At 36.7% G+C, this 23,666-nt stretch overlaps 1 protein-coding gene across 1 annotated transcript in view; it reads left to right on the forward strand.

The window, feature by feature from the left end:
• ADGRG7 (adhesion G protein-coupled receptor G7) overlaps positions 1 to 23,666 on the forward strand; it is a 65,924-nt gene that overhangs the window by 21,496 nt on the left and 20,762 nt on the right. The window contains exons 4-11 of the mRNA XM_054577384.1: positions 2,332 to 2,444; positions 4,311 to 4,460; positions 5,954 to 6,051; positions 7,201 to 7,340; positions 7,456 to 7,563; positions 9,629 to 9,792; positions 10,132 to 10,287; positions 16,811 to 16,923. Coding sequence (XP_054433359.1) covers positions 2,332 to 2,444; positions 4,311 to 4,460; positions 5,954 to 6,051; positions 7,201 to 7,340; positions 7,456 to 7,563; positions 9,629 to 9,792; positions 10,132 to 10,287; positions 16,811 to 16,923 — 1,042 coding nt within the window. The remainder of the gene's footprint in view (positions 1 to 2,331; positions 2,445 to 4,310; positions 4,461 to 5,953; positions 6,052 to 7,200; positions 7,341 to 7,455; positions 7,564 to 9,628; positions 9,793 to 10,131; positions 10,288 to 16,810; positions 16,924 to 23,666) is intronic.

Consider the following 23,666-nt stretch of genomic DNA (forward strand, 5'->3'; position numbering starts at 1 on the left):
ATTTTTGTGTATATCAAGGGCTTTTTGGAGCACTAAAGAAATTTCATGTACTGCTCTTTCCTATGTGCTTTTTTACCTTATTAACTCCAAGAAATTATGCAGATTAGCATCTCATTTACAGATTCCAAATTGCCCCTGCCCACATGCAGGGTGAGGCAAAAGTAGGTTCACAGTTATGAGTACATGAAGCAGAGTTTATTCTTGTATTATTATTTATTAATTATTGTATTATTTTCCATATAAACAGTTGTAAACCTACTTTTGCCCCATCCTGTATATCATTGTTACTCAAGTATTCATGATACTACTCTTCTCATAGGTACCATATTTTCAACTTCTTGATTAAAAGCTCAGAGGTAAAAGGGGGACTTCAACTGTATTGAAACTCCTCATTCTGTATGATATGTCCATGGATACTTATTATCTTAATTTTATATGTTTTTATGCCTAAGCATTTCCTAATAATTTAGAAAACAGAAAACTGTATGCTATTAATCAGGAAGAATAAAAATTTTAGTAATATGCCCATCAAGGGATAAACCCCTTGCTTGGTATATATTACTTTTTTGGGACAAGAGAATCAGTATCTTTCAATTGGTTAATTATTTTATTTTCTGAGCAACTATTATGAAAATGTTTGTGTTGCAACCTTTCAAGGCCGGACAAGTTCTGGGATTTGGGCTGACGGAAGAAAATTCACGGAATCATTGGGATGTCTGATAGGCCTTTATTCTGGGGTGGGGTGATCCGCGCATGCCATAAGACACGTGTTGCGCCAGCAGGGAGTCCGAACTCTCTTATATACTAAATGCATACAAAGCCAGCAGGGTGCCAAGATATTGTAAAACAGAGTGTGATTGTGCGCATACGAACCCAGTCTGAAGGCTGTGGGAATGCTGCTAAGTTGCCCAGACATTTGGGTGAGTGAGCCTGACTGACTCCGTTTACCCTACAATGTTATTATACATACCTTTGAATTTCAGATTGAGCCTATAATTTTAAAATCATACATTCCAACTATTGGCAAATTTGCTTTTAGTTTTATATAAAGTGTTACTTCTAATCATTCAATTTTGTATAGCAAATGAGCAAAATACTTTTTAATGATTTTGAGTGGGTAGATATGCAGGAAAAAATGCATTGGTCATATGGCTACTTAAAATTCTATGTTTGAAATTTTTATTATGTCATAGTGGAGAGGTGGAGCCATCATACAGGTTAAGAGTGACTTTAACCTCCTACTTTAATCGTCATAGAAGCAATCTCTAATTTCGGCATTCCTAGTTGTTTCCCAAGAAGCAGCTGCCCAAAGCTGGTCCTGAGGAAAGTTTAATCTTCTAATCAGCTAGCCCTCTACTGACAGCTGGAGGTGATTTTATCTATTAACAGCCTCTTAAGTATTAGCCATAGAAGGACACCAAGGTAAGGATGCTGAGATGATAATCCTAGGGAATAAATCCAATGATTGAACAAGTATTTATTGAGAGCCAACCAAATACCTAATAGATGCTGCAATACAACAGAACTCTGCCTTTCAGGTATTATCCAGATTTGGAAAAAGAAGGAAAGATCAACCTATTCAATATCTAGTAGGGATTTTCATACTGTTTCTATTCTCTCAGCCTTGTATTTCCTCATCACATTCAATTTAAAGCTCTGCCCCTCATTGTTGGAAGACAAATCTTCCTTGCGGACTTCAAAGGAAAGGAATAGTCAATGGGGCTTTTGAATCCCAGATTGAAAAATCAAGACAAGTAGTATCTCCCTAAAATATTGTTATAGTAACTGTCTGATTCACTTTTCCACTGCTGTGTATCAAACCACCCCAAATTTAATAGCTTAAAACTAATGATTTAGATTTTTTAGTTTTGTGGGTTGACTGTGGCAGCTGGACTTGGCAGCTGGACTTGGCAGCTGGAAGGTCTAAGACAACCTCACTCACATGGGCCATCTGTGCTGGCTGTTAGCTGGGTCGTGGTAGGGGATGGGAGGGGGGCTCAGTGCTCCTCAATATAGCCTCTCATCCCCCAGTGTATTAGACCTGCTTCCTTATATGACAGTTTCAGGACAGCATTCCCAGAAAGCAAAGGCCAAAACTTCAAGGCTTCTCAAGGCTTAAGTTCTGGAACTCATACAACGTCATTTTTTCCACATTCAGCTTGTCAAAGAAAGTTGTAAGCCCAGTCTAGATTCAGGAAATGCAGGAGCCGACTCCACCGGAGGGTGGGAGGAACAGCAAAATCACGCTTGAAGGGGCACGTACACAGGAGCGTGCAGCTGCTGTGGCCATCTCCACACGCACTCACTGTCCTTGTTTTCTTTTTATTAAAGCGGGCAACCCAAGAGCAACCCGGCTGTGCAACCTTACTGAAGATGGAGTGATAAAATTAGAAAACGCGATAACAGGAGATTGCAATTTAAGTCTGGCAATTCTGGAAAAGCAGGTATGCCTTATGGCCCATGTGATGGGCAGCTCAATGCTTTTTATAACTCTTGAATTAGAAATAACAAAAGCTAGTAACTAAAACGGCTTTTTTTTTTAAGTTGGCATCTCTTTGTGAAAATGGATAGAGGAACAGGTTGGTTCGGCAAATTTCAGCAAATGACAATCTAGAGTACATTTTAAATGGCTTCATCTTTTTAAAACAGTGAAGTCTGTTTTTTTTGTTTTTTTACCAAAAACAGATCCCTGACATTTCAGACCAAAAGGAAGATATTTTAATGGTCTACTCGATCAGAACAAAGTGAAGAAACTATGACCAAAGATCTTTTGAGACAGGAAATACAGAGCCTAATGGTTGTCTCAGGGCTGTATCTATGAGCAGGTGAAATAGGAAGTATATCTGAGTAAATATTTTTCCATGCAGATTAAATTACTTTGACTAAGAATATATCCAAATGCAAATACATGGGATTGCTAACACCTGGGGACAAAAAAGGGGCAGAAGAGGAAACATCACTATGTGGTTCTTCTAGGCCTTTTACATATTATCTCATTTAGTTTTTATAGAACCTCTGTGAGTTAGATGTTATTCCCATATAGGTGATTATAGCTAATAACACAAACTAATTATTGATCACTGACTGCATGCTAAAAGCTGTGCTGGACATTTCACACACATTATTTTTGCCATATTTAATTCCTGTAACACCTCTGTAGATAAGTATTAATGTACTCATTTTATAGAAGAAGAGGAAACTGGCTCTGAAAGTTGTGGTCTTTTGCCTGGCGAATCAGAGACAAAAGTGATGGGGCTGCTTTTGCCTTTAAAGTCCACACTGTACCAGTGGGCGGAGGCAGAGAAGGTGTAGGGGGGATAAATGGTAATGAAAAAAATACAACAAAAAATAAAGCCCACACTTTACCATACTGGCTCCCTAGTTACCGCTGAGCAGGGGTGGGGGAGGGGGTGGGAGTGGGGATGGCAGTAGAGTGTGGAGGTAACTGCCAACAGCGTAGGTTGTGCCACCCACACATGTTGTGGGAAAGACTTCATGTTCTGGAATCGGACAAGCCAGTGTTTGACTATCCGCTCTGCCATTTCCAAACTGTGTGAACTTTGGGTGAGCTACTGACCCTCCCCAAGGCTTTAAAAAGGGATGAGAATGCTTAACTCACAAGATTGTTTTGTGCCTTAAATGTGATAACACCTGCAAAATATTTAGCAAAGTGTCTTGCACACAGCAGAAACCCAGCTATTGAATGGGAGCATTGTTTCAGTCTATTCATTGGATATTGCTTCCAGCAGTTTCCCAAGCTCGAAATAGCCTGTTACCTTGGTTTGATTTTTGAAACGATGCTGCCATCTAGTGAAAAAACTAAGTGCGAGACACACAAACACACACACATACAATCAACTCCCCCCAACCCTCGGCTCCACTAATGACAATATAGATTAACATGTTGTAGGTGCACAAGAGAATGTGGGGGCCAGCAGATACAAGGAGAGGTTTCTAGGTCAGTGCCACCCAAGCTACCTGTGCTGAAAAGCTAGTTTTTAAAATTTCCAACCCATGGCAGACCAATAATCTTGTAAAATACAATAAAGATGAGTAACTTGGAAAACGAAATTAAAAAACACAAATAATACAAATCTATTTTAAAAATTAGTATATGCAACAGCACAGAATTACTATATAAGTTTATAATTGTTATATGATTTCTACTAGGAAAGCAATAAACTTGAAAAACTGAGTAGATGTGATGTTCAGGAGATTGAGGCTCAATTTCTTCTTATTCATTTGTCATTGCTTGAAAAGTGTTTATATGTTTAGTTGTATAAAGTTAGTTTTTATTTATTTTTTAACAGATAGACAATGCCACAACAAATATTTCAGCTATTTCTGGAGAAGCCCAGGTTTTAACAGCGGACACCAGTACATTAACTCCTGAGAATATCACTTCTGCTACTAAAGTGGTTGGACAGATCTTCAACATGTCCAGAAAGGCTTCAGATGAGGTAAAACTCACAAGGTTTTTTAAAAGGGAGGGGAAGAAAAAAAGAAAGAAAGCCACCCCAAGCTTTATTTCTTATTTCTTATTCCATATCTTGGACTTGGGCATGGTTTATGTTGCTTAAAACAGTTTTCAGAGTCCTCTTTCCGTAAGACTCTCAAAGAAATAAAAAGAGCCTCCTTGTCCCCATATTCTCTTTCAGGATGGTCACAATGATCATTATCATGTGAAATTTGGAAAGCCTGTAACAAAAATCTATTTTATCTTATTAATATGTTTACCAATTACTTTTGACCTCAGCATCCCTGTTCATTTCAAAGTAACTGGTGTTCCAAGGAACTCACTTTGGAAGATGATGTTTTAAACTGGGATTTCTTTTTGCTAAGCATATTTGCATTTTACTTTTGGCTTTCTAAGAAACGGAAGCCTAATTTACATTTCTGATATTATAAACTGCTAAACTCTGTTACTTTAAAACAAGAATTATAGTTAACATTTACCAATAGACACAGCTTGGGTATGGGTCAAACAATGTTTACCAGCTGAATACCAACATGGCCTGAAAATATTTACTCCTTTCTTCTATTCCCTGCCAATGTCTTATTTCAAAACAATTATTTTATGTTATACTAGCACCTCTGGAAATTAAGTAGGATCAAAACCACAAGTTACTAAAAATGGAAATGAAAGAGAAAAATAATGACCGAGTGTAGAATTTATGGAAGGATTAGCCAATAAAGACAAAAAGGTATTAATAACTCAAAAGACGGCAGTTAAAAAGACAGCAAATATCAAGAGATCCTTTCCAATGTACTCTTGACTTTTTTAAAATCCTCACCGGAAGATTTTATATATACATATTTTAGAGAGGGAGGGAGGGAGGAAAGGGTTGGGGGTGGGGGAGGTTGGAGGGAGAGAGAGAGAGGGAGAGAGAGAGAGAGAAATGTTGATTCGTTGTCTCCTGTACGTGCACTGACTTGGGATTGAACTTGCAGCCCAGGCATGTGCCCTGACTGTGAATGGAACCCCCAGCCGTCTGGTGTAAGGGGCCATGCTCCATTCAACTGAGCCACCTGGCCAGGGTCTCCTGATTTTTTAAGAAAACTAGAGATAATTTTGCTAAGTCTAATAATTACACTAAGTGTAACTTATAAGTTATATTAAGTATTGTGAGCTGTAATGTTCTGACATTCAGAGTCCTGAATTCTTCTTATTTTATTTCTGTCTTTGTTTCCAAGCATCTGGTTTTGTGTTCTCGGAAATGAGGTGGAGGTTCTATGGAAGACCTTGTATAAAGTTAAATTCAGAGACTTAAACCTCCTAATTGACTGCATCAATCTGTATTTTCGCTATGCCTTACCTTTATTCTCTGCCATCTTATGGAGATCAAAAACTAAGCCTTTAGTTCCACTTGATACCATAATAATTACAATAATGGTGGCCACAGTAGTATGTGATATATGTTTTCTATGACGACGGGTATCTTCTTCTTGGCAGGCAAAAGTAGTTGCTGTATCAACAGTGAGTCAACTTCTAGCTGCCAGTGAAGATGTTTTTCAAAAAGCTGCTGCTGAGAATGATGATACCTTTACAACGTAAGCACAATTCCACTTTGGAAAGAAAATCTGACAAAGTGTCACTTACTTTCCCAGGGTAAAGCATTAATAGAGATGTCTTTATTTCTCTCACGGATGCACTAACTGGCCAATTCCTCTGGAATGCAGACTAAAACCTTGGCTTTCTACCTGATCTTCAGTGACTATATGGAGTGGTGTATTAACATACTGGTTCCAGGTGTGGCCACAGACAGAGAGTACCTGGCATGATTTAGATTCGAACTTGTTTTCATAGACTTAGTTTGGTATGCCCAAGGGGCAACTTGCATGTACTGTAGGAGCTCTTCAAACTCCTTTCTCAATTTATAGAGCTGCAAATAACAGCGTAACTTTTCAAGACATATTGGTAGCCTTCCACCCACAACTCAGCTCTCCCTGAGATCCTGGTGTATTTTGATTAAGCTTTCCCATGGCTACACTGAACCAAAAAAAAAAAAAAAAAAAAGGATCCAACTCCACTTGTTTATCTCTTCTTGACTCCTGTGTTCTGGATTTCTTTTGGTTGTATATTTATACTAAAACTCATGCACTTTATTCATAGAGGCTTCCCACTAGGATTCCCTGTGTTTTTAAAATTCTTAAATATAGTTTTCTTAGCTCTTTTAAAATATAAGTAAATATGCATGCTCATTATAGAAAAATAAAAATATATAGTTAAGAAAATTGTAAAAAATCATATTCTTGTAGGTTTTTTCTGTTTGTATGTGTATGTCTATATATATATAGTATATAATCTATTGATTTATAACTTGTTTTTGTCACTTTAAATACCTTATAAACATCTTTTTATGCAAATACTTATACATCTACATCACAAATTTTAAGAACAGAGTAATAAAGATTATTTCTATTGGGAAATCTGTCATTCTTGAGTTCCAGCTCTCTGGTGTCAATACAGAAGGTACCCATCAGTGCAGACAGTCCACCAGAGCTTTTAAAAAAGGTTTATATAACAAAGGAAGGTTCTGATAAAGAACATCAATGGCTTTTAGGTGATCGTGTGAGTGTAGTTATGCTCTCACGGGTTCTGTGGACATGCCTTTCTACTGGAATGTGGGAGAAAACACCTACCTCTGATTTTATGATGAATCTCTAGAATATCATGTTGTTATGTTTCATTCTATGCAGGCTTGTTCAGGAAATGGAGGCTTATTCCTTGTCTCTGGGCAATAATTCAGTGGTGAGCCCTAATGTAGCATTGCAGGCTGTTACTTTGTCTTCAGGAAACACTATGGAGTCTACAGGTGTTCGCTTCACTGTGCAGAAAGGTGAGCCATTTGTTTTGTGTGCTTGTGATAGCAGAGAGCATTCTATTACTAACCATAAATAATGTTCTATTCATGAAAATACAGACTTTTAACGTGCACTTTTTCCATCTCATAGGTTCTAGCAATTCTCTTGTTTCTGGTTCCACACAGATAGATACAAATGTGGACAGCATTAGTACAGACGGAATGACTGAACTTCAGATCTGGCTCAAAGCCTCAAAAAGTACGTCTGAAATTTTTATATTAAAAAATGCACCGAAACTCATGGGATTAATAACTTAAAACGCACTGAGTGCAAAGTAATGTTTACTTAGTTTTATACCGAATAATTTGTATTTGAGTATGTTTGAGCTCTGCCAGATTATGGTAATCTCTACAATTCTAGGTCATAGAGGTGGTTTCTTTTCAAAAACCTTTTGGAGGACAGTGGAATTGAAATTCTCTGTCCAGGGACACAAGTCTGTGTTCTAACAAAAATCTAGTTAATGTGGGTTATTAAAAATAATTTTAAAAAATCAGTCTCAAGCTCTCCTCATGTTTACTAATGGAATAACCAACATATAAAAATTTTAGAGCACCATTGTTAGAAAGGAAATTAAAGTGCAAATTATAAATTACTTAAAAAATTAATGGAAATGGGAGCATCACAGATTTAAACTGGTGGGATGTGGACAAAGAGGTGTTTAAAGGAAAATGTATATCCTTAATAAATTTATTAAAAAATAAAAGAAATTGTTAAAAAATAAACTAAGCATTTTGCTAAAGAGGCAAGAAAATAAAATACATGTAAAGAAAGCTAGAAGGAAGGGATTAATAAATACAAGGATATAAATTAATAAAAATAAAAATTAACAAATGCTAAACTTGATCAACAGAATGAAAAATTGATTCCATTAAAAGGCAAATGAAATGCACAAGCTTCTGAAAAATCTGATCAAGAAAAAACAGAAAAGAGAGAGTATAAATAAAGAGATGTGAAGGAGGTATATCTAGAAAAATGGAGACTGTTTAAAATTATAAGATAGTGGTCAATGCAATTTCTTCTAATAAATCTGAATATTTAGATGAAATGGTGATTTTCTAATAAATGACCAAAATACTGTAAGAGTGAGGAGAAGGGCAAGCAGGGACTACCATTTTTTAATCAATATACTTCTATGGATTTGATTTTTACATCAAGCATGCCATTCTTTTATAAAAATAAAAAATAAAAAGAAGACTTACTGCTCTATTAGGATTAACTTTCTTTTCTTGTGTTCAGAAGGAACAATTTCAACGTGCAATGAGATAGTCCTAGAAACCAATGTCTTTATTCCCATGTCGAGGCTGGAGCCATGAGGCTGGCTATGGAGGACATTTGACCGGCTGTCAGGGCCTCGCCTGCCATTTTCTCAGATCACATGACTGAATAGGCTGGTCTCACTGCCATTCTTAGTGTTCCATGTATCGCTTGTAAAGGACAGCACAATTTAGGAAATTAATTCAGTTAAAAACGTGTAGTTGTTGTTGGTGCTTCTGTTATTGTAAATGTGGCCAACAGCCGGTATGAAGTGCTAGGAAGCCAGCCTCGCTGCGAAATCCAAGGCTGCAGCCATGTCCTTCTAGGGTCTCTGTGGCACAGCTGACCATTGTTTCCAGCGCTCTGAAGATGTGTGTCACAATAGCCTTCCAGCCCTGGGCAAGCCTGTAATTGTCATGAAAGAGCAGAAACGATAGCTCAAGAGATGATGGGAAGAAGCTGGCTCCATTCAATGCCCCTGGTACGAACAACTTGAACTCCTGGCTCCGTGACTTAATAGACTGGTCCCTGCTCAGTCCCTTTGAATAGGAGACAAACCTCACAGAACTCTTCTCTAGGCACAGCTGTCCTGACATTTATCCTTTAGCTCTTTCTTGTCCCTTGTCTTATCAGTGGGGGAAGCAACTAGGCTTGACCTACCTGCAGTGATGTTCACTCTGTCTTGCTGTATAGAAAGCAAGATGTATACTTTATGAATTGAATCTTTGTAATACTTCCTTGAGGTGGATTAGGCAGGAATTATTGTACCCACTTAGAAGGTCAGGAATCTAAACCTCAGGAAAAAAATTTAATGTGGGTAGAATGGCCAACCACAGATTATGGGTGTTAATTACATACTGCAATTAAGTAATGGTTCAGCCAGCAAATCATTTTTACTGTACTTTTGTCAAATATTAAGCAGCTGTGCAGTTCAACAACGACATGGGACTTTGTTCCTTCTTTACCCTATTGTTTGCTTATGATTTTCATGTCTTTTCCCCCCTCCCAGCTAATACCAACTCATGCAGCTTTATAGTGTATCAAAACAACAAGCTCTTCCAATCAAAAACTTTTACAACTAAATTAAACTTTACTCAAAAAGTTATCTCGGGCAAAACTAATACAAATGGAGATGATCAGAGTGCTTCTGTTGAAATGGCCTTCCGTCCACAGGTGAGTTTTCCCGTTAACAGTAGTTAAAAATTCAGCCAACTCTTGATTGTAAAAGCAGGAATAGTTTGGGAGAAAGGAATCGACAGAAAAAACACTTGAAAGACTCTTTGGAAGTATTTATTTAAAACTTCCACCCACCCATATTTTTTGTCAATCCAGCTAAATGCAAACTTGGCTAATTAGAATTTTATATCCTTTTCCCTTCCTTAATTTATAATGAAGTTGTTATGCTTAGTACATAGCTAACTGATTTCCTAAATGATTGTCTTATCCTTTTTGATTTTTTCCTACCAAATTAAGCATTAAAAAATAAGTTGCAATTGTCTTATCAATTCACAGTACAACCCAAAAGAATTCAAACTCCATTCCTATGCCTGTGTCTTTTGGAATTTTTCAAAGAAGGATTGGGACACAAATGGCTGTTTCAAAGTTGGGGAGGCTGGTGAATTCATACGTTGCCACTGCAACCACACTACTAATTTTGCTGTATTAATGGTAAGGATGTACATAGTAACCTCTTTTCAGACAAGAATTGTCCTTATACACAATTCTGGTATGTGCTAATTGGAGATAACGTTGGGGTTTAGTTTACCCCAATCAGATTAAATAGAAAAGGGGGAATGGAATGATAAGACTAAAAAGGAAAATGCTGGTAAAAGCAAGTAGAATAGGGTTTTTGTTTTTTTGTTTTTTTGTTTGTTTGTGCTTTTGCAATTAGGTCTCAGGATAGGTGAGTTCAGCACTGTGTATTTATTAATGAGAAGGGAGCCAGTGTGCAAAAGAGCTGCTGACAGATTCCAATCAACTAACTTGCATGTTCTGAAGCATGCAGTTGTTATAGTCAGGGGTATGGCTAGAGCTGTGTGTTGGGGACAGGTTCCATACATACTTAGCTATGGTGAGGAGCAGTTTAAATCAGTTACCCATAGCTTCTCCCATATAATCATCTAAGTTACTAAGTTTATGTTAGAAGATATGAGAAGAAAATCTCTTTAATTCATTCAGTTTGTCCCATAGTTCCTGTATGTATTTCTAAACTCTTTTAACTCCAAAGCTTCCTTGCACAAGTACTGGTAACACTTAACTCTGGTGTGCAGCTTAGCTGTATTGCACCTCTGAAAGTTCTCGGACTGACCATTTTAAGAAGAGGGGCTTCTATTTGTTCCACTTCCAAAAATCTATTATTTTGGTGAAACCAAAAATGTTAGTTTATAAACTTGATGGAATGTATTCATATGTAATGAAATGAGTGTCTTATCCTTCTTGAGGGATTATTAATGTCATGAATCTCTAAAAGAGGAGTGGATGTTTTCATTCCCCAGTAGCTATGATGTAGCCATATTTGGGGAGCCAGTGGGGATCACAACATCGTGGAACAACGTAGAATATCAAATTAGAGAACACTGCTTTAAAAATATTTTTTGAGATAATTGTAGTTTTCTTACCTTAATTATAAAATCTTACATGGTTTTGTTTGTTCATTTTCTTTTTTAAAATTTGTTATATTTTATTGTTTAAGCTATTACAGTTGTCCCAATTTTTTTCCCCTTTGCTGTGCCCTCTCTCCCCTACTCCCTCAGGCAATCCCCACACCATTGTCCACATCACGGATCATGCGTATATGCTCTTTGGTTACTTTATCCTCTATGCCGTACTTCACATCCCCATGATTATTCTGTGACAACCGATTTGTACTTCTTAACCCCCTCACCTTTTTCACTCATCCCCCAGACCCCTCTCCCATCTGGCAAACATCAAAACATTCTCTGTATCTATGATTCTGTTTCTGTTCTGCTTGTTCATTTATTTTGTTTTTTCGATTAAGTTGTTAATCTGTATGTATTTATTGACATTTTATTGTTCTTGTTAAAATATTTTTCTTCTTCTTTTCTTAAAGAAGCCCCTTTAACATTTCATATAATAATGGTTTAGTGTTGATAAACTCCTTTAGCTTCTTCTTGTCTGGGAAGTTCTTTATCTGCTCTTCCATTCTAAATGATGCCTTTACTGGGTAGAGTAATCTTGGTTTTAGGTCCTTGCTTTTCATCACTTTGAATATTTCTTGCCAATCCCTTCTAGTCTGCAAAGTTTTTTTTGAGAAATCAGTTGACAGTCTTACAGGAACCCCCTTGTAGGTAACTAACTGCTTTTCTCTTGCTGCTTTTAAGATTCTCTCTTTGTCTTTAACTTTTGGCATTTTAATTTTGATGTGTCTTGGAGGGGGGCTCCTTGGGTTCATCTTGTTTGGGACTCTACACTTCCTGGAACTGTATGTCTATTTCCTTCACCAAGTTAGGGAAGTTTTCTGTCATTATTTTTTCATATAAATTTCCAATTTCTTGCATCTCTCTTTTCCTTCTGGTACCGCCATGATGCAAATGTTGGTATGCATGAAGTTGTCCCAGAGGTTCCTACATTATCCTCATTTTTTTGGATTCTTTTTCTTCTTGTTATTCTGATTGGGTGTTTTATGCTTCCTTATATTTCAAGTTGCTGAATTGATTCTCAGCTTCATCCAGTCTACTGTTGATTCCCTATAAATTGTTCTTTATCTCAATTAGTGTATCCTTCATTTCTCACTGGACCTTTTTTATGCTGTTGGAGTCCTTACTAAGTTCATTGAGCAGCCTTATAGCCAGTGTTTTGAACTCTGCATCTAGTAAATTGCTTGTCTCCATTTTGTTTTGTTCTTTTTCTGGAGTTTTCTTCTATTCTTTCATTTGGGCCATGTTTTTTTGTCTCCTCATTTTGGCAGCCACCCTTTGTTTGTTTCTATGTATTAGGTAGAACTGCTATATCTCCCAGGCTTGGTAGAGTGGCCTAATGTAGTAGGTGTCCTGTAAGGTCCAGTGGCACAGCCTCTCCTATCACCCAAACTGGGTACTGAAGGTGAACCTACCGTGTGGGCCATGTACACCTTCCTGCTGTATTTGAGCCTTGACTGCTTTGGGCATGTCCAAGGTCATCTACTGCCTGTGATCTTTCAGGGGTCACTGGCATAAACTACAAAGCTATCTGCATATGGCTGCTGCTTGTGCTGGGCTTAGAGGTGCCTAGGTGGGGCCAAGCTGTGAACCAAAGCTGGCTGCTACTAGTGCTGGGCCTGGGGCAACTTAGAGAGGAATACAAGTTTTGCTGAGGCCGGTGCTGCTGATTTGAGAGAATTTAGGAAAATCTGAAGCATAAACCAGACAAGCTATTGATAAAGAAACAGCTTGGGTGGGCCCAAAGTTGGGTGGGGCAGGGCCTCAGGGAATCACCAGAGTGGGGCAAACAGTGTGAACCAGGTTGATGGAGTCTCAGATAAGGCACCCACCTATTGGCTCTGAAGGCACCTGCCTACATGGGGGTATAGCTCAGAAAAGGAACAACGGTCTCTGGCAGCACTTCTGTCCGGAAGAAAGCTGCGCCCTAGCTCTTGCACTGATGCGGAACAATTCAGTTCCTCCCTGTAAGTCTCTGATGCCTTTCAAGTTGCTGCTCCCACTCTGGGGCTCAGAGGGAGTGAGTCTGACTAAGTCCGTGTGTAGGCCCTTTAAGAAGAACTACCCAGGACTCTGGAAGTTTCTGTGTTCCATGGTCTCAACCCCCGCTGGTTTTTACAATGATAAGAGTTATGGGGGCTTATCTTCCTGGCACTGGAACCCTGTGTGGGGCCTGTTGTGGGGCTGGGACCACTTGCTTCAAGATATCCCTCTTGATGTTTATCATCCATATGTGGCTGTGGGTCCAGGCCATTCCTTCACCACTCCTATGAGCCTTAATGTGGTTTCTTTTTTAATTCCATAGTTGTAGGACTTATATTCAGTTCAATTTGTGGTGGTTCTGAATGATTGTTTTTCTCTAGTTTCATTGAAATTTTGACGTGGCTGTGTGAGGAGGGAAGCTGTGTTTACCTATACCCCATTTTCTTTTTTTAAATTAAATTTATTGGGGTGATATTGATTCATAAAGTCATATAGGTTTCAGGTGCAATTTCTATGATACGTGATCTATGCATTTTCTAACTTGTATTACACAGAGATCTGCTTTCTCAGTTAGAACATTATAAAGATAAAATTTTAACTTTTTTAATAGCTTAAGTTCATTATTATCATTGAATAGCTGCATTAAGCTCAGAGTGCCATACACAGTAAATGATACAGAATACACTGTCATAGTTATTTTTCTCATTTTTTGAGGTCAGGCTTTCAGCTCTTTTTTTTCACTAATATCTGAATCTGCCTCGGTGACTATCTACTTATATTTACAATTAGTTCTGGGTTGCAAAACTTTTTAAAAGGCTGCCTAGAATTGTATGTTAAGTAAATAGATGATTTCTATGATCTGAAGATCTATGTATTTTATGACTCAGTCATCATGAAAGTTTTATTATTATTTTAAAGGATATTTATATTTATTTCTACAAAAGAAATACATATTCATTACACAAAGCATGAACATTTATCAACCGAAAAGAAATATACTGATATGGAAAATTTTTATGAGATCTTAAATAGCAATTTGAGGAAAAAGTATTATGTGAACAACTGCCTATGTATTTGTGCAAGAGACATAGGCAATATTTGTAAGCATAGAAGAACAGTGACCTCTGGTGAAGATACCGGATTTTAAGAGGTAGGGTATGATGTGGGGAAGCTGACAGTAAATAGAAAGATGCTTTTAAAATTAAATTTCTATACTCTTTATAAAAACAATTTAATTGATTGTATGTTCTAAGTAACTAGAAAATGTGTACATGTAAATCTATAGCATACCTGAGTTTCAGAGACATTTAAGTGACTTGCCTGAAATAATTTAGGATAGGGAATTGTGACATCTGGTAAGTTTGTCAAGGGTTTTGTTTATTTCAAACTGAGCAAATATTTGTGTAGTACTCTACCTATATAAAATTATGGGTAAACTGATATTTATATACCACTATTATTTGTAAATATAATATTGATAAAACATTTTTACTTTTATTTCAGTTCAAAATTTTTCCAAATAGCCTGTGTGTATATAAAAATTATTTTTACTTAATATGAATATGGCAAGAATAATGGAAAGAGAAAATATTACATGACTTGACTAATTACTTGGTAATTGTTTTTGCTCTTGGTCTTTAAAATATGAACAGATTTGTGTTCTACTTACCATTCATTGGTTTGATATCCCACAAGTCAGCTGTCCTTGGTGGCTGATCAACAACACAGAAGGTAAAAGGAGACCCATAGGGATGATGGTTAATGTCTCTCGCAGATACAAGGATCGATGGAGAGGCAATGCAGATGGTGTCGCTTTCAGCAGAAATGACTGGACAGTAATCATTTACATCAGGCACTTCGATACATATGGTTCCCGTAGCCGTTATTCCAGAGCCATCTGAAATGGCAAAGCATTGGGGATGTTGGGGTAAATGGTGTCAGGGAGAAATTTCTTTATCCGCTGATGATGTCACAGCAGACAGAAGCAACCTGAACGACTCCTGACTTGGTGCGTGACAGGTTCCTGCCGAGTTCAACAACCTGAAGCCACTCTTGTGTTTGCCCGCAACCTCCCAGTCACACTGGCTTTTTTTGAACAAGCTTCTTCCTAACTCAAGACTCTTTTTCATCCTATTCACTCTTCCTAAAATGTTTTTCACCTCCATTTTATTCTGCTAACTGCTACTCATCCTAAGCGAAATTAAATGTCCTTCTCCAGAAAAGGTTTACTGCTTCCTATTCCTATTTGGTCACCATAGATGAGACCTCCAGACCAGCTCAGACCTTCCATTTCAGGATGCTCATTGATTCCTGTGTTGTTGAAATAACCACAATTGAAATTAAATAATTCTATGTATCTACCCTTTATACTTTGATTGTCTATTTTAATTCTATCCATGAAATGCCATTTCTCTCCGAAAAGACACTTATGAAACCAAGTATCAAAATACTAGATTTTTTCCCCCCAACCTCTTTGGAACAAATTTTGGGTGAGTATAGTTTGTTGGAAAGAGCAAAGGACCAAGAAATAGTAGCCTGAGTTTTAGTCCACCTTTCTACTTTATATTCTGTTACAATGAATAAATAATTAATTTGTTTTTAACGTGCAAAGGGTCTTAGTTTCATCATTTGTGAACTAGAACATTATCATCTCTTGGGTATTTTACTAGGACATTTTTGGAGAAATTAATAAACCTTTTTATAGATGACTTTTGCATGCCTAACTAGTGGAGCCACTTAGTTAATCAAATGCCAATAAACTGGAAGCCTATCTATATCTTCTATGGTTATGTACAGTATGTTCTTAATACCCGATTCAGCATTGGACTTTCTAGACTTAGGCTCTCATGGGGCAGATATCAGATCATCCCGCAGTTTGCTTTCTGTGTCATTCTCTGATCCTCAAAAAATATATATATATATATTTCTATATTACTTTCATGTTTTATAAATAAGCATATGACTTTTTAAATTTTAACAATTAAACAAATTAGAAAGAACAGACAAGCAAGAATAATTGTATATATTCTACCCGCCCAGTGGCCACTATCATTACCTCTCGATTTCTAAGAATACCTATTTACCTGAAATATACTTTTAATGGATATATACTAAAATACTAGGATAGCGATATATTACACAAAAATTAGACCTTTAAAAAATGACAGGATCATGTGAACATCTTTCCATATCCTTAAAGATATTTCTGCAACTTTATTTTTAGAGCATCAGCTTTGATAGGCTGATTTCCCTTCAGGTTATAGTTATACACAAAAATAATGTAATGTATATCCAATAATGTATAGCCAATTTATATCTAATTCAAACAACTTTGATTTTGGACATTGAGGAATAGAATATTTGTTTTCCCTAACTGAATTAGTTAAATATCTGTTCTCAAGCCCTGATATCTCATGTAAACTGCTTAGCAGTAAGTGGTTAATTTATTTCCTATCTGGTTATTTTGACTAATGTAACTCTTCAAGATGTTGACTTTCATAGACATTTCAGAAATGGTTATTTAAACATGTTAGTCTTGACTTATTTTCCAGAGCTTCAGAAAAAACTATAAATATCCTGAATCACTGGATATATTATCCACCATTGGATGTGCACTGTCCATCACTGGTCTGGCTCTCACAATTATATTTCAGATTGTCACCAGGTAAGAAGGGAGGCTGGCTCTTTTCATGGGAGAAATTGCTATCCTTTTTATTTGCTCTGAGCATATTCTTATCAGAATATAGTTTCTTGTAACTACAAGGAAAATCGGGTTTAGTTCAACATGTTCATTTTTACAGAAGACAGGCCTGGTGAGGCTAAGAAATACACGCAAGTAAGTATATGATTACAAACTGGTAAATGCCTTGAAAGAAAATTACATACCATGTAATTTCAAGTTTTTCATGCAAAATTAACATGGTCTGGTAGCTCATTAATGCCACAGTTCCTTTGTGTTGAATAGAAACATAATTACCAATTTACATTTGTAAAAGAAAGAAATATTGCTAAGTAGCAAAGTTTTTTAAAAAAATATAATTTAAAAAATATATTAAGTTTTCAAATGATGAAACTTTTGAGTTTTTGAATTCCATACTTTAAAAAATCTATTAAAAATTATTTATGAATACACACTTCTGTCCAGGTTGGCCCCCTCACTCAACATTCAATTTGTATAGCACTAGTTATTGTCTGTTACATGCTACATTTTTAATAATATGGAAATATAAGCCTTATTATTTTTATTTTACTTGTGTATTGTTTTCCCCATTAGCATGAAAACTGATGAGAGTAGTGACCTCTGATTTTGTTGTTGCTGTTTATTTTTTGTTTTCATCATTGTCCCTCAGGGCTGACTGTAGTACCTGGCGCATGGTAGAAGAATATATGTGGAATAAATGGATCTATTGTGCAGTCCTGTCTGTTCTCATCTTACACTCAAGCTATCTCAAAATGAATTCACTTGTCCTTCAGAATTATTTTTCTCTTCTAAATCTCTTCTCAACTTTTTTCTCAGATATGTATACTTATAATTTTTTTAATTTTAAAGGCATTGCTGTTTAAAATTTTTCCTGAAGTTTTATTTAAAAAATAAACTTACAGAAAAGTTTAAAGAGAACACAACACCCATATATCTTTCACCTATATTCACCAATTATTTATATTTTGCTCTCCTTTTCTATTTTTTGAAATTCTCAAAGTAAATTATAGGAATCATGACTATCATCTCTAAATTCTTTGAGCATGTATCTCCTAAGAACAAGGGCATTCTCCTACATGGTACAATACTGTTATTCTCACTCAAGGAATTTAACCCAAGAAAGTAAAAATTATTATACTGTTATTGTGTTAATATGCAATCCATATTCAAATTTCTTCCAATTGTCCCAGTAATGTTAGTTATAGCATTTTCTCCCTCAGTTTATTTAGTTGTCATGTCTGTTTAGTCTTATTTAGCTTAGAATAATATCTTTGCTTTTGTTTGTTTGTTTGTTTTAGTCTTTCATGACATAAAAATTTTGAGGTATTCAGGTTGCTTATTCTGTAGGTAGTAGAATATTCTATGGCTTAGGACTTGTCTGGATTTTCCTCATGATTAAATACAGGTTAAATATATTTCTTGAGAATACTTTAGTCTTTCAGTGTGACACACAGAAATACATGATGTCAGTTTGTCCCATTATTGGTTAAATTTGATTCCTTGTTTAAAGTCATGTCTGCAAGATTTCTACATTGTGAAGGTTCATTTTGTCCCTTTGTAAATAATTGGTAATCCATGAGGTAATGGTCTGAGACTGTGTGACTATTCTGTTCCCCAACTTTCACTCAGTGGTTTTGGTATCCTTACTGAAATGTATTACTATGTTGGTGGTTGAAAATAATAATTTTCTAACCTATCATGCTATATTTAGTTACAATATCCTTTTGTAAAAAGTACACTCTCCAATGTAATCAGAGGGAGTCCCTTCATGTTGCTTTATCCTGTCTCAATCAGTCTGTAAGCAGTTCCTTTTTTTTTAAGATAAAAAATTTTAAATATTTTACTTATTTATTTTTAGAGGGGGGAAGGGAGGGAGAAAGACAGGGAAAGAAATATCAATGTGTGTTTGCATCTCACACGCCTCCTGCTGGGGGACCTGGCCTGCAACCCAGGCATGTGCCCTGACTGGGAATCGAACCAGCAACCCTTTTGTTCACAGGCTGGTGCTCAATCCACTGAGCCACATCAGCTAGGGCTAAATACTTCCTTTGTTCAGGCACAGAATTTTCTCTGTCCCATCCATAGAATCAGCCATTTTTCCAAAGAATTAGAATTCTTTTTGATTCCTCTTTTTTACTTTTAATACTCAAGTCTCTTGCCATTCACTAAAAATTTTTATATGGAGTGCTTACTATGGACCAAGCATACATATAAACAATGCAGGTAAGCTCCTAGCTCTCATGGTATTTACATTCTCAGGGGGAAGACAAATGTTATACAAATATATACAGAAATTTTATATATAATTACAAATTGTGGTAAGTGCCTTGAAGAGAAATTACATGCCATGTAATTACAAGTCTGTCATAGAAAAAGAAATGGCTCTTAAGATTGTCTTTTCATTTGTTTTTCTACCATTACCACACTGGAACAATTATTCCCATGAGGATGATAAACTAGTTTCTTTGCCTAAAATCTTACTCCTTTGAATTGTCATCAGATTTTTTTTTTGCATCCTCTGTCAACACATTTCTGAGCACAATTATGCTGCTAAGATGCCACTAAAAACTCATCAGGAAAGAAAAACAAAAATAAAAACAAAATTATGTTGATTTTAAAATCTTGAATCAAGTAGTTTTCTTTGTTCATGGACAGGTTTCCATATAAGAATAATATGTATATTTTTATTAAATACAATAAGTATTATATATTTGTGTGCATAATAATATACAGAACCACCAAACTCTTTAAAAACAGCCTATTTTCCTGTGGGTTATACTTTATGTTTGATATTGAAGAAAAGTTAGAAAGTAACTTTATTTTATATAAAAGAATTATTTTAAGTATTTTTGCAGTTCTCAACTAAATCTCAACTAAAATGTCAAGAGAATGGACAGAGTTCTGTTTAAATATAAGCTTTTTATTCAACATGGAAATCCCCAAACTGAGAAAGATCATGAAGGAATGCTATAAAATCATGAAGGAGACTTCTGACCAAGATGGAGGCATAGGTAGATATACTTTGCCTCCTCGTACAACTAAAAGGACAACAACCAATTTAAAAGCAGAAAATAACCAGAACTGCCAGAAAATTGAACTGTATGGAAGTCTGACAACCAAAAAGTTAAAGAAGAAACTTTCATCCAGACTGGTAGGAGGGGCAGAGATGGGCAGCTGGGGCAGAGAGGACGTGTGGCAAGGTGGCAGTTGGAGGACTGGGCGGGTGAGGCAGTGGCTGGCAGACCCTGTGGTCCCATGTTTGCATGCGGATAAACTGGAGGAATGCTGGGGAGCAAGACAGACCCTGCAATCCAGGGTTCCAGCATGGGAAAAGAAAGCCTCAAAACCTCTGGCTGTAAAAATCTGTGGGGGTTGCGGTGGCAGGAGAAACTCCCAGCCTCACAGGAGAGTTGGTGGAGACACCCACAGGGTCCTGGAATATACAAAAACCAACCCACCCAGAAATCAGCACCAGAAGGGCCCAATTTGCTTGTGGGTAGTGGGGGAAGTGACTGAAAGCCTGCCAAGAGCTGAGTAAGTGGTCTTGTTCCCTCTCAGACCCCTCCCCTGCATACTGCACCACAACGCAGCAACCTGGGTTGACCTGCCCTGGTGAATACCTAAGGCTCTTTCCCTTCCAACATAACAGGAGTGCTGCAACAAAGAAATATGGCCCAAATGAAAGAACAGATCAAAGCTCCAAAAATAGAACTAAGCAATGAACAGATAGCCAATCTATCAGATGCACAGTTCAAAACACTGGTAATCTGGATGCTCACTCAATTGGTTGGGTATAGTCACAAAATGAAGGAAAAAGTGAAGACTATGGAAAGTAAAATAAAGAAAAATATACAGGGAACCAACAGTGAAGGGAAGGAAACCAGGACTGAAATCAATGATTAGGAGCAGAAAAAAGCGATAAACATTCAACCAGAACAGAATGAAGAAACAAGAATTCAAAAGAATGAGAAGAGGCTTAGGAACCCTTGGGACAAGTTTAAATAATCCAACATCAGAATCATAGGGGTGCCAGAAGGAGAAGAGGAAGAGCAAGAAATTGAAAACTTATTTGAAAAAAATAATAAAGGAGAACTTCACAATCTGGCCAAGGAAATAGACTTCCAGGAGATCCAGGAAGCTCAGAGAATCCCAAAGAAGTTGGACCCAAGGAAGCACACACCAAGACACATCATAATTAAGTTACCCAAGACTAAAGATAAGGAGAGAATCTTCAAAGCAGCAAGAGAAAAAGAGACAGTTACCTGCAAAGGAGTTCCCATAAGACTATGAGCTGATTTCTCAAAAGAAACCTTGCAGGCCAGAAGGAGCTGGAAAGAAAGAAGTAATTAAAATTATGAAAAGCAAGGACCTACATCCCCGATTACTCTATCCAGCAAAGCTATCATTTAGAATGGAAGAGCAGATAAAGTACTCCCCAGATAAGGTCAAGTTAAAGGAGTTCACTATCACCAAACTCTTATTATATGAAATGTTAAAGGGACTTAATTAAGAAAAAGAAGATCAAAAACTATGAACACTAAGAAAAGGGGAGAGGGAGGGGAAAGAATGCGGGAAAAGGTACAGGGAATAAGCAGCATAAATAGTAGGTACAAAATAGTGATAGGGAGGTTGAGAATAGTATAGGAAATGGAGAATCCAAAGAACTTATATGTGCAACCCATGGACATGAACTAAGGGGTGGGGGAATGCTGGGGGGTGGGGTGGTGTAGGATGGAGGCGAATAAAGGAAGAAAAAAAATGGGACTATTGTAATAGCATAATCAATAAAATATATATTACAAAATTTAAAAAAATTTGCAAATGAAACAATAAGGCATAATCACCCTTTCAGGTAAGAAAGATGTTGCAAACAGACCTAAGCCAATTTGGCAGTCCAGCAAAAGTCAAATCCTTTAATGAAAATGGCAAAGCTGGATGATGGTTATACAGAGCTGCCTGCCCAACCTTGGTAGTGGCTACATTATTAATTAAGAAATGGAATACGAACCCAAATTCTTTCAAACATATGAACAGTGGTTAGCAAGCAAGTACAAAAGAGGATGAAAAGGTTATTCTGTAGTAGATGTTCTCTATTCCCAATAATGTGACTGCCTGGTTTTGTAGGTGAGTTGGGATCTGGCACGATCGATAGGACTTTAGAGCTAGAATTACCTTGAGTGCATAGAGACACACTGTCAATCTAACAGTTGAAAATAAGTGGGGTGACAGAGACTTACCTTGGGGTGGTGAACACAATACAGTGTACAGACGATGTGTTATAGAATTGTGTACATGAAACCTGTATAATTCTGTTAACTAGTGTCACCCCAATAAATTCAATAATTTATTTGAAATGTACCTTTCTGAAAGGTAGTTTGCTAATGTGTATAACAATATCAAGCGAACATAGCCTACAGATTACCAATCCTACTATCCTAAGGAAGTAACTGAGATCTGTTCATAGATAATGGATCGCATCATTTTTCATAGTGCTAGGTTTCAAACAATTAAAATTTTGTTAGTAATATAGTGATACAATACAGATCAGTAGCTGTTTGGCAGTAGGATGAAGGTTAGAAGGGGTAGAAGAGGTGGGAGGACAGGATTAAAAATGTCCCGGATGAATGTTTCGGGGTGCTGGACACATTAACTACCTTTGATTGTGATGATGAGTTCATGAGTGCATAGATATATTAAAGCTTTTAAATAGATGCAAAAAAAAATCATAAAGGATATATAATCAGCAAACAGACTTATCAAATTCTGGGACATTAAAAATAGAGAGGTACTTGAAGATGTTAGAATTTTAAGCACAGTAGTAAACTTTGGGAAATAGTTATTCCAGGAGGCCTTGTAGTCTGAAAAATCTAGGAGGATTTAGATGGTAGTGAGTGCAGACTTTATAACATAACTTTCATTAATGTAGGACTGTATACCATAGTCTACAGAGAACTGTAATGTCATTAGAAGGGATTTAAGGATATATCTGCCTTTAAACCTTAAGGAAAACATTACATACACAGTAAAAAGAATATCAAATCTCACATCTGAGATCAACTTTACTAAGAGCAACCTCAAATTCTCTGCCAATCTCAAAATCCACATATGGGCCACTGCAGATTCTCTCTCTCTCTCTCTCTCTTTCTCCCCCTCCCCAACTTTTTCTCTCTCTCATCTTACTGCCTTCTGGAGACTACTCTTAAACAACACCAGCCTGCAGATAAAATGAGAAAGGGCTTTTCTTGCAAAATCTTAGGTAAATACAAGAAGAAAAAAAAAAACATTTCAAAGAGCACTTGGTTCTACATCCAGAACTATATCTTCCAATGAAGGGACAGTGAGGCTTGGGCATGTTTGAGATTAAAAGACCTATTCAGATCATCTTGACCAGTTGACTATCAGCCAGTATTTCCCAAACTGTGGTTCTTGGAACTCCAGTCTTTGGGAGAAACTCCATGGAAAAAGGGCTCTGACAGATCTTACAGAAAAGACACATGTGAAACTTTGCTGCATATAAGTCATTTACAGGGATAGTCATCATCAGTCTATTCAAATTATGCAGAATGCCACTAGTAGCAATAGGCTGTTAAACACATTTTAAATATTTTTATTTAATTTAAAATGTTTATGGGAGCCTCATAACGCAAAGTAAACTAAACCTTATACCATCTTCTTAGTTTAAAAGTAATATGTTTAATATTACTTAA

This window comes from Pteronotus mesoamericanus, unplaced genomic scaffold, assembly GCF_021234165.1.
Source record: "Pteronotus mesoamericanus isolate MK-2021 breed Mesoamerican mustached bat unplaced genomic scaffold, CSHL_Meso_final contig_42, whole genome shotgun sequence".
NCBI lineage: Eukaryota > Metazoa > Chordata > Mammalia > Chiroptera > Mormoopidae > Pteronotus > Pteronotus mesoamericanus.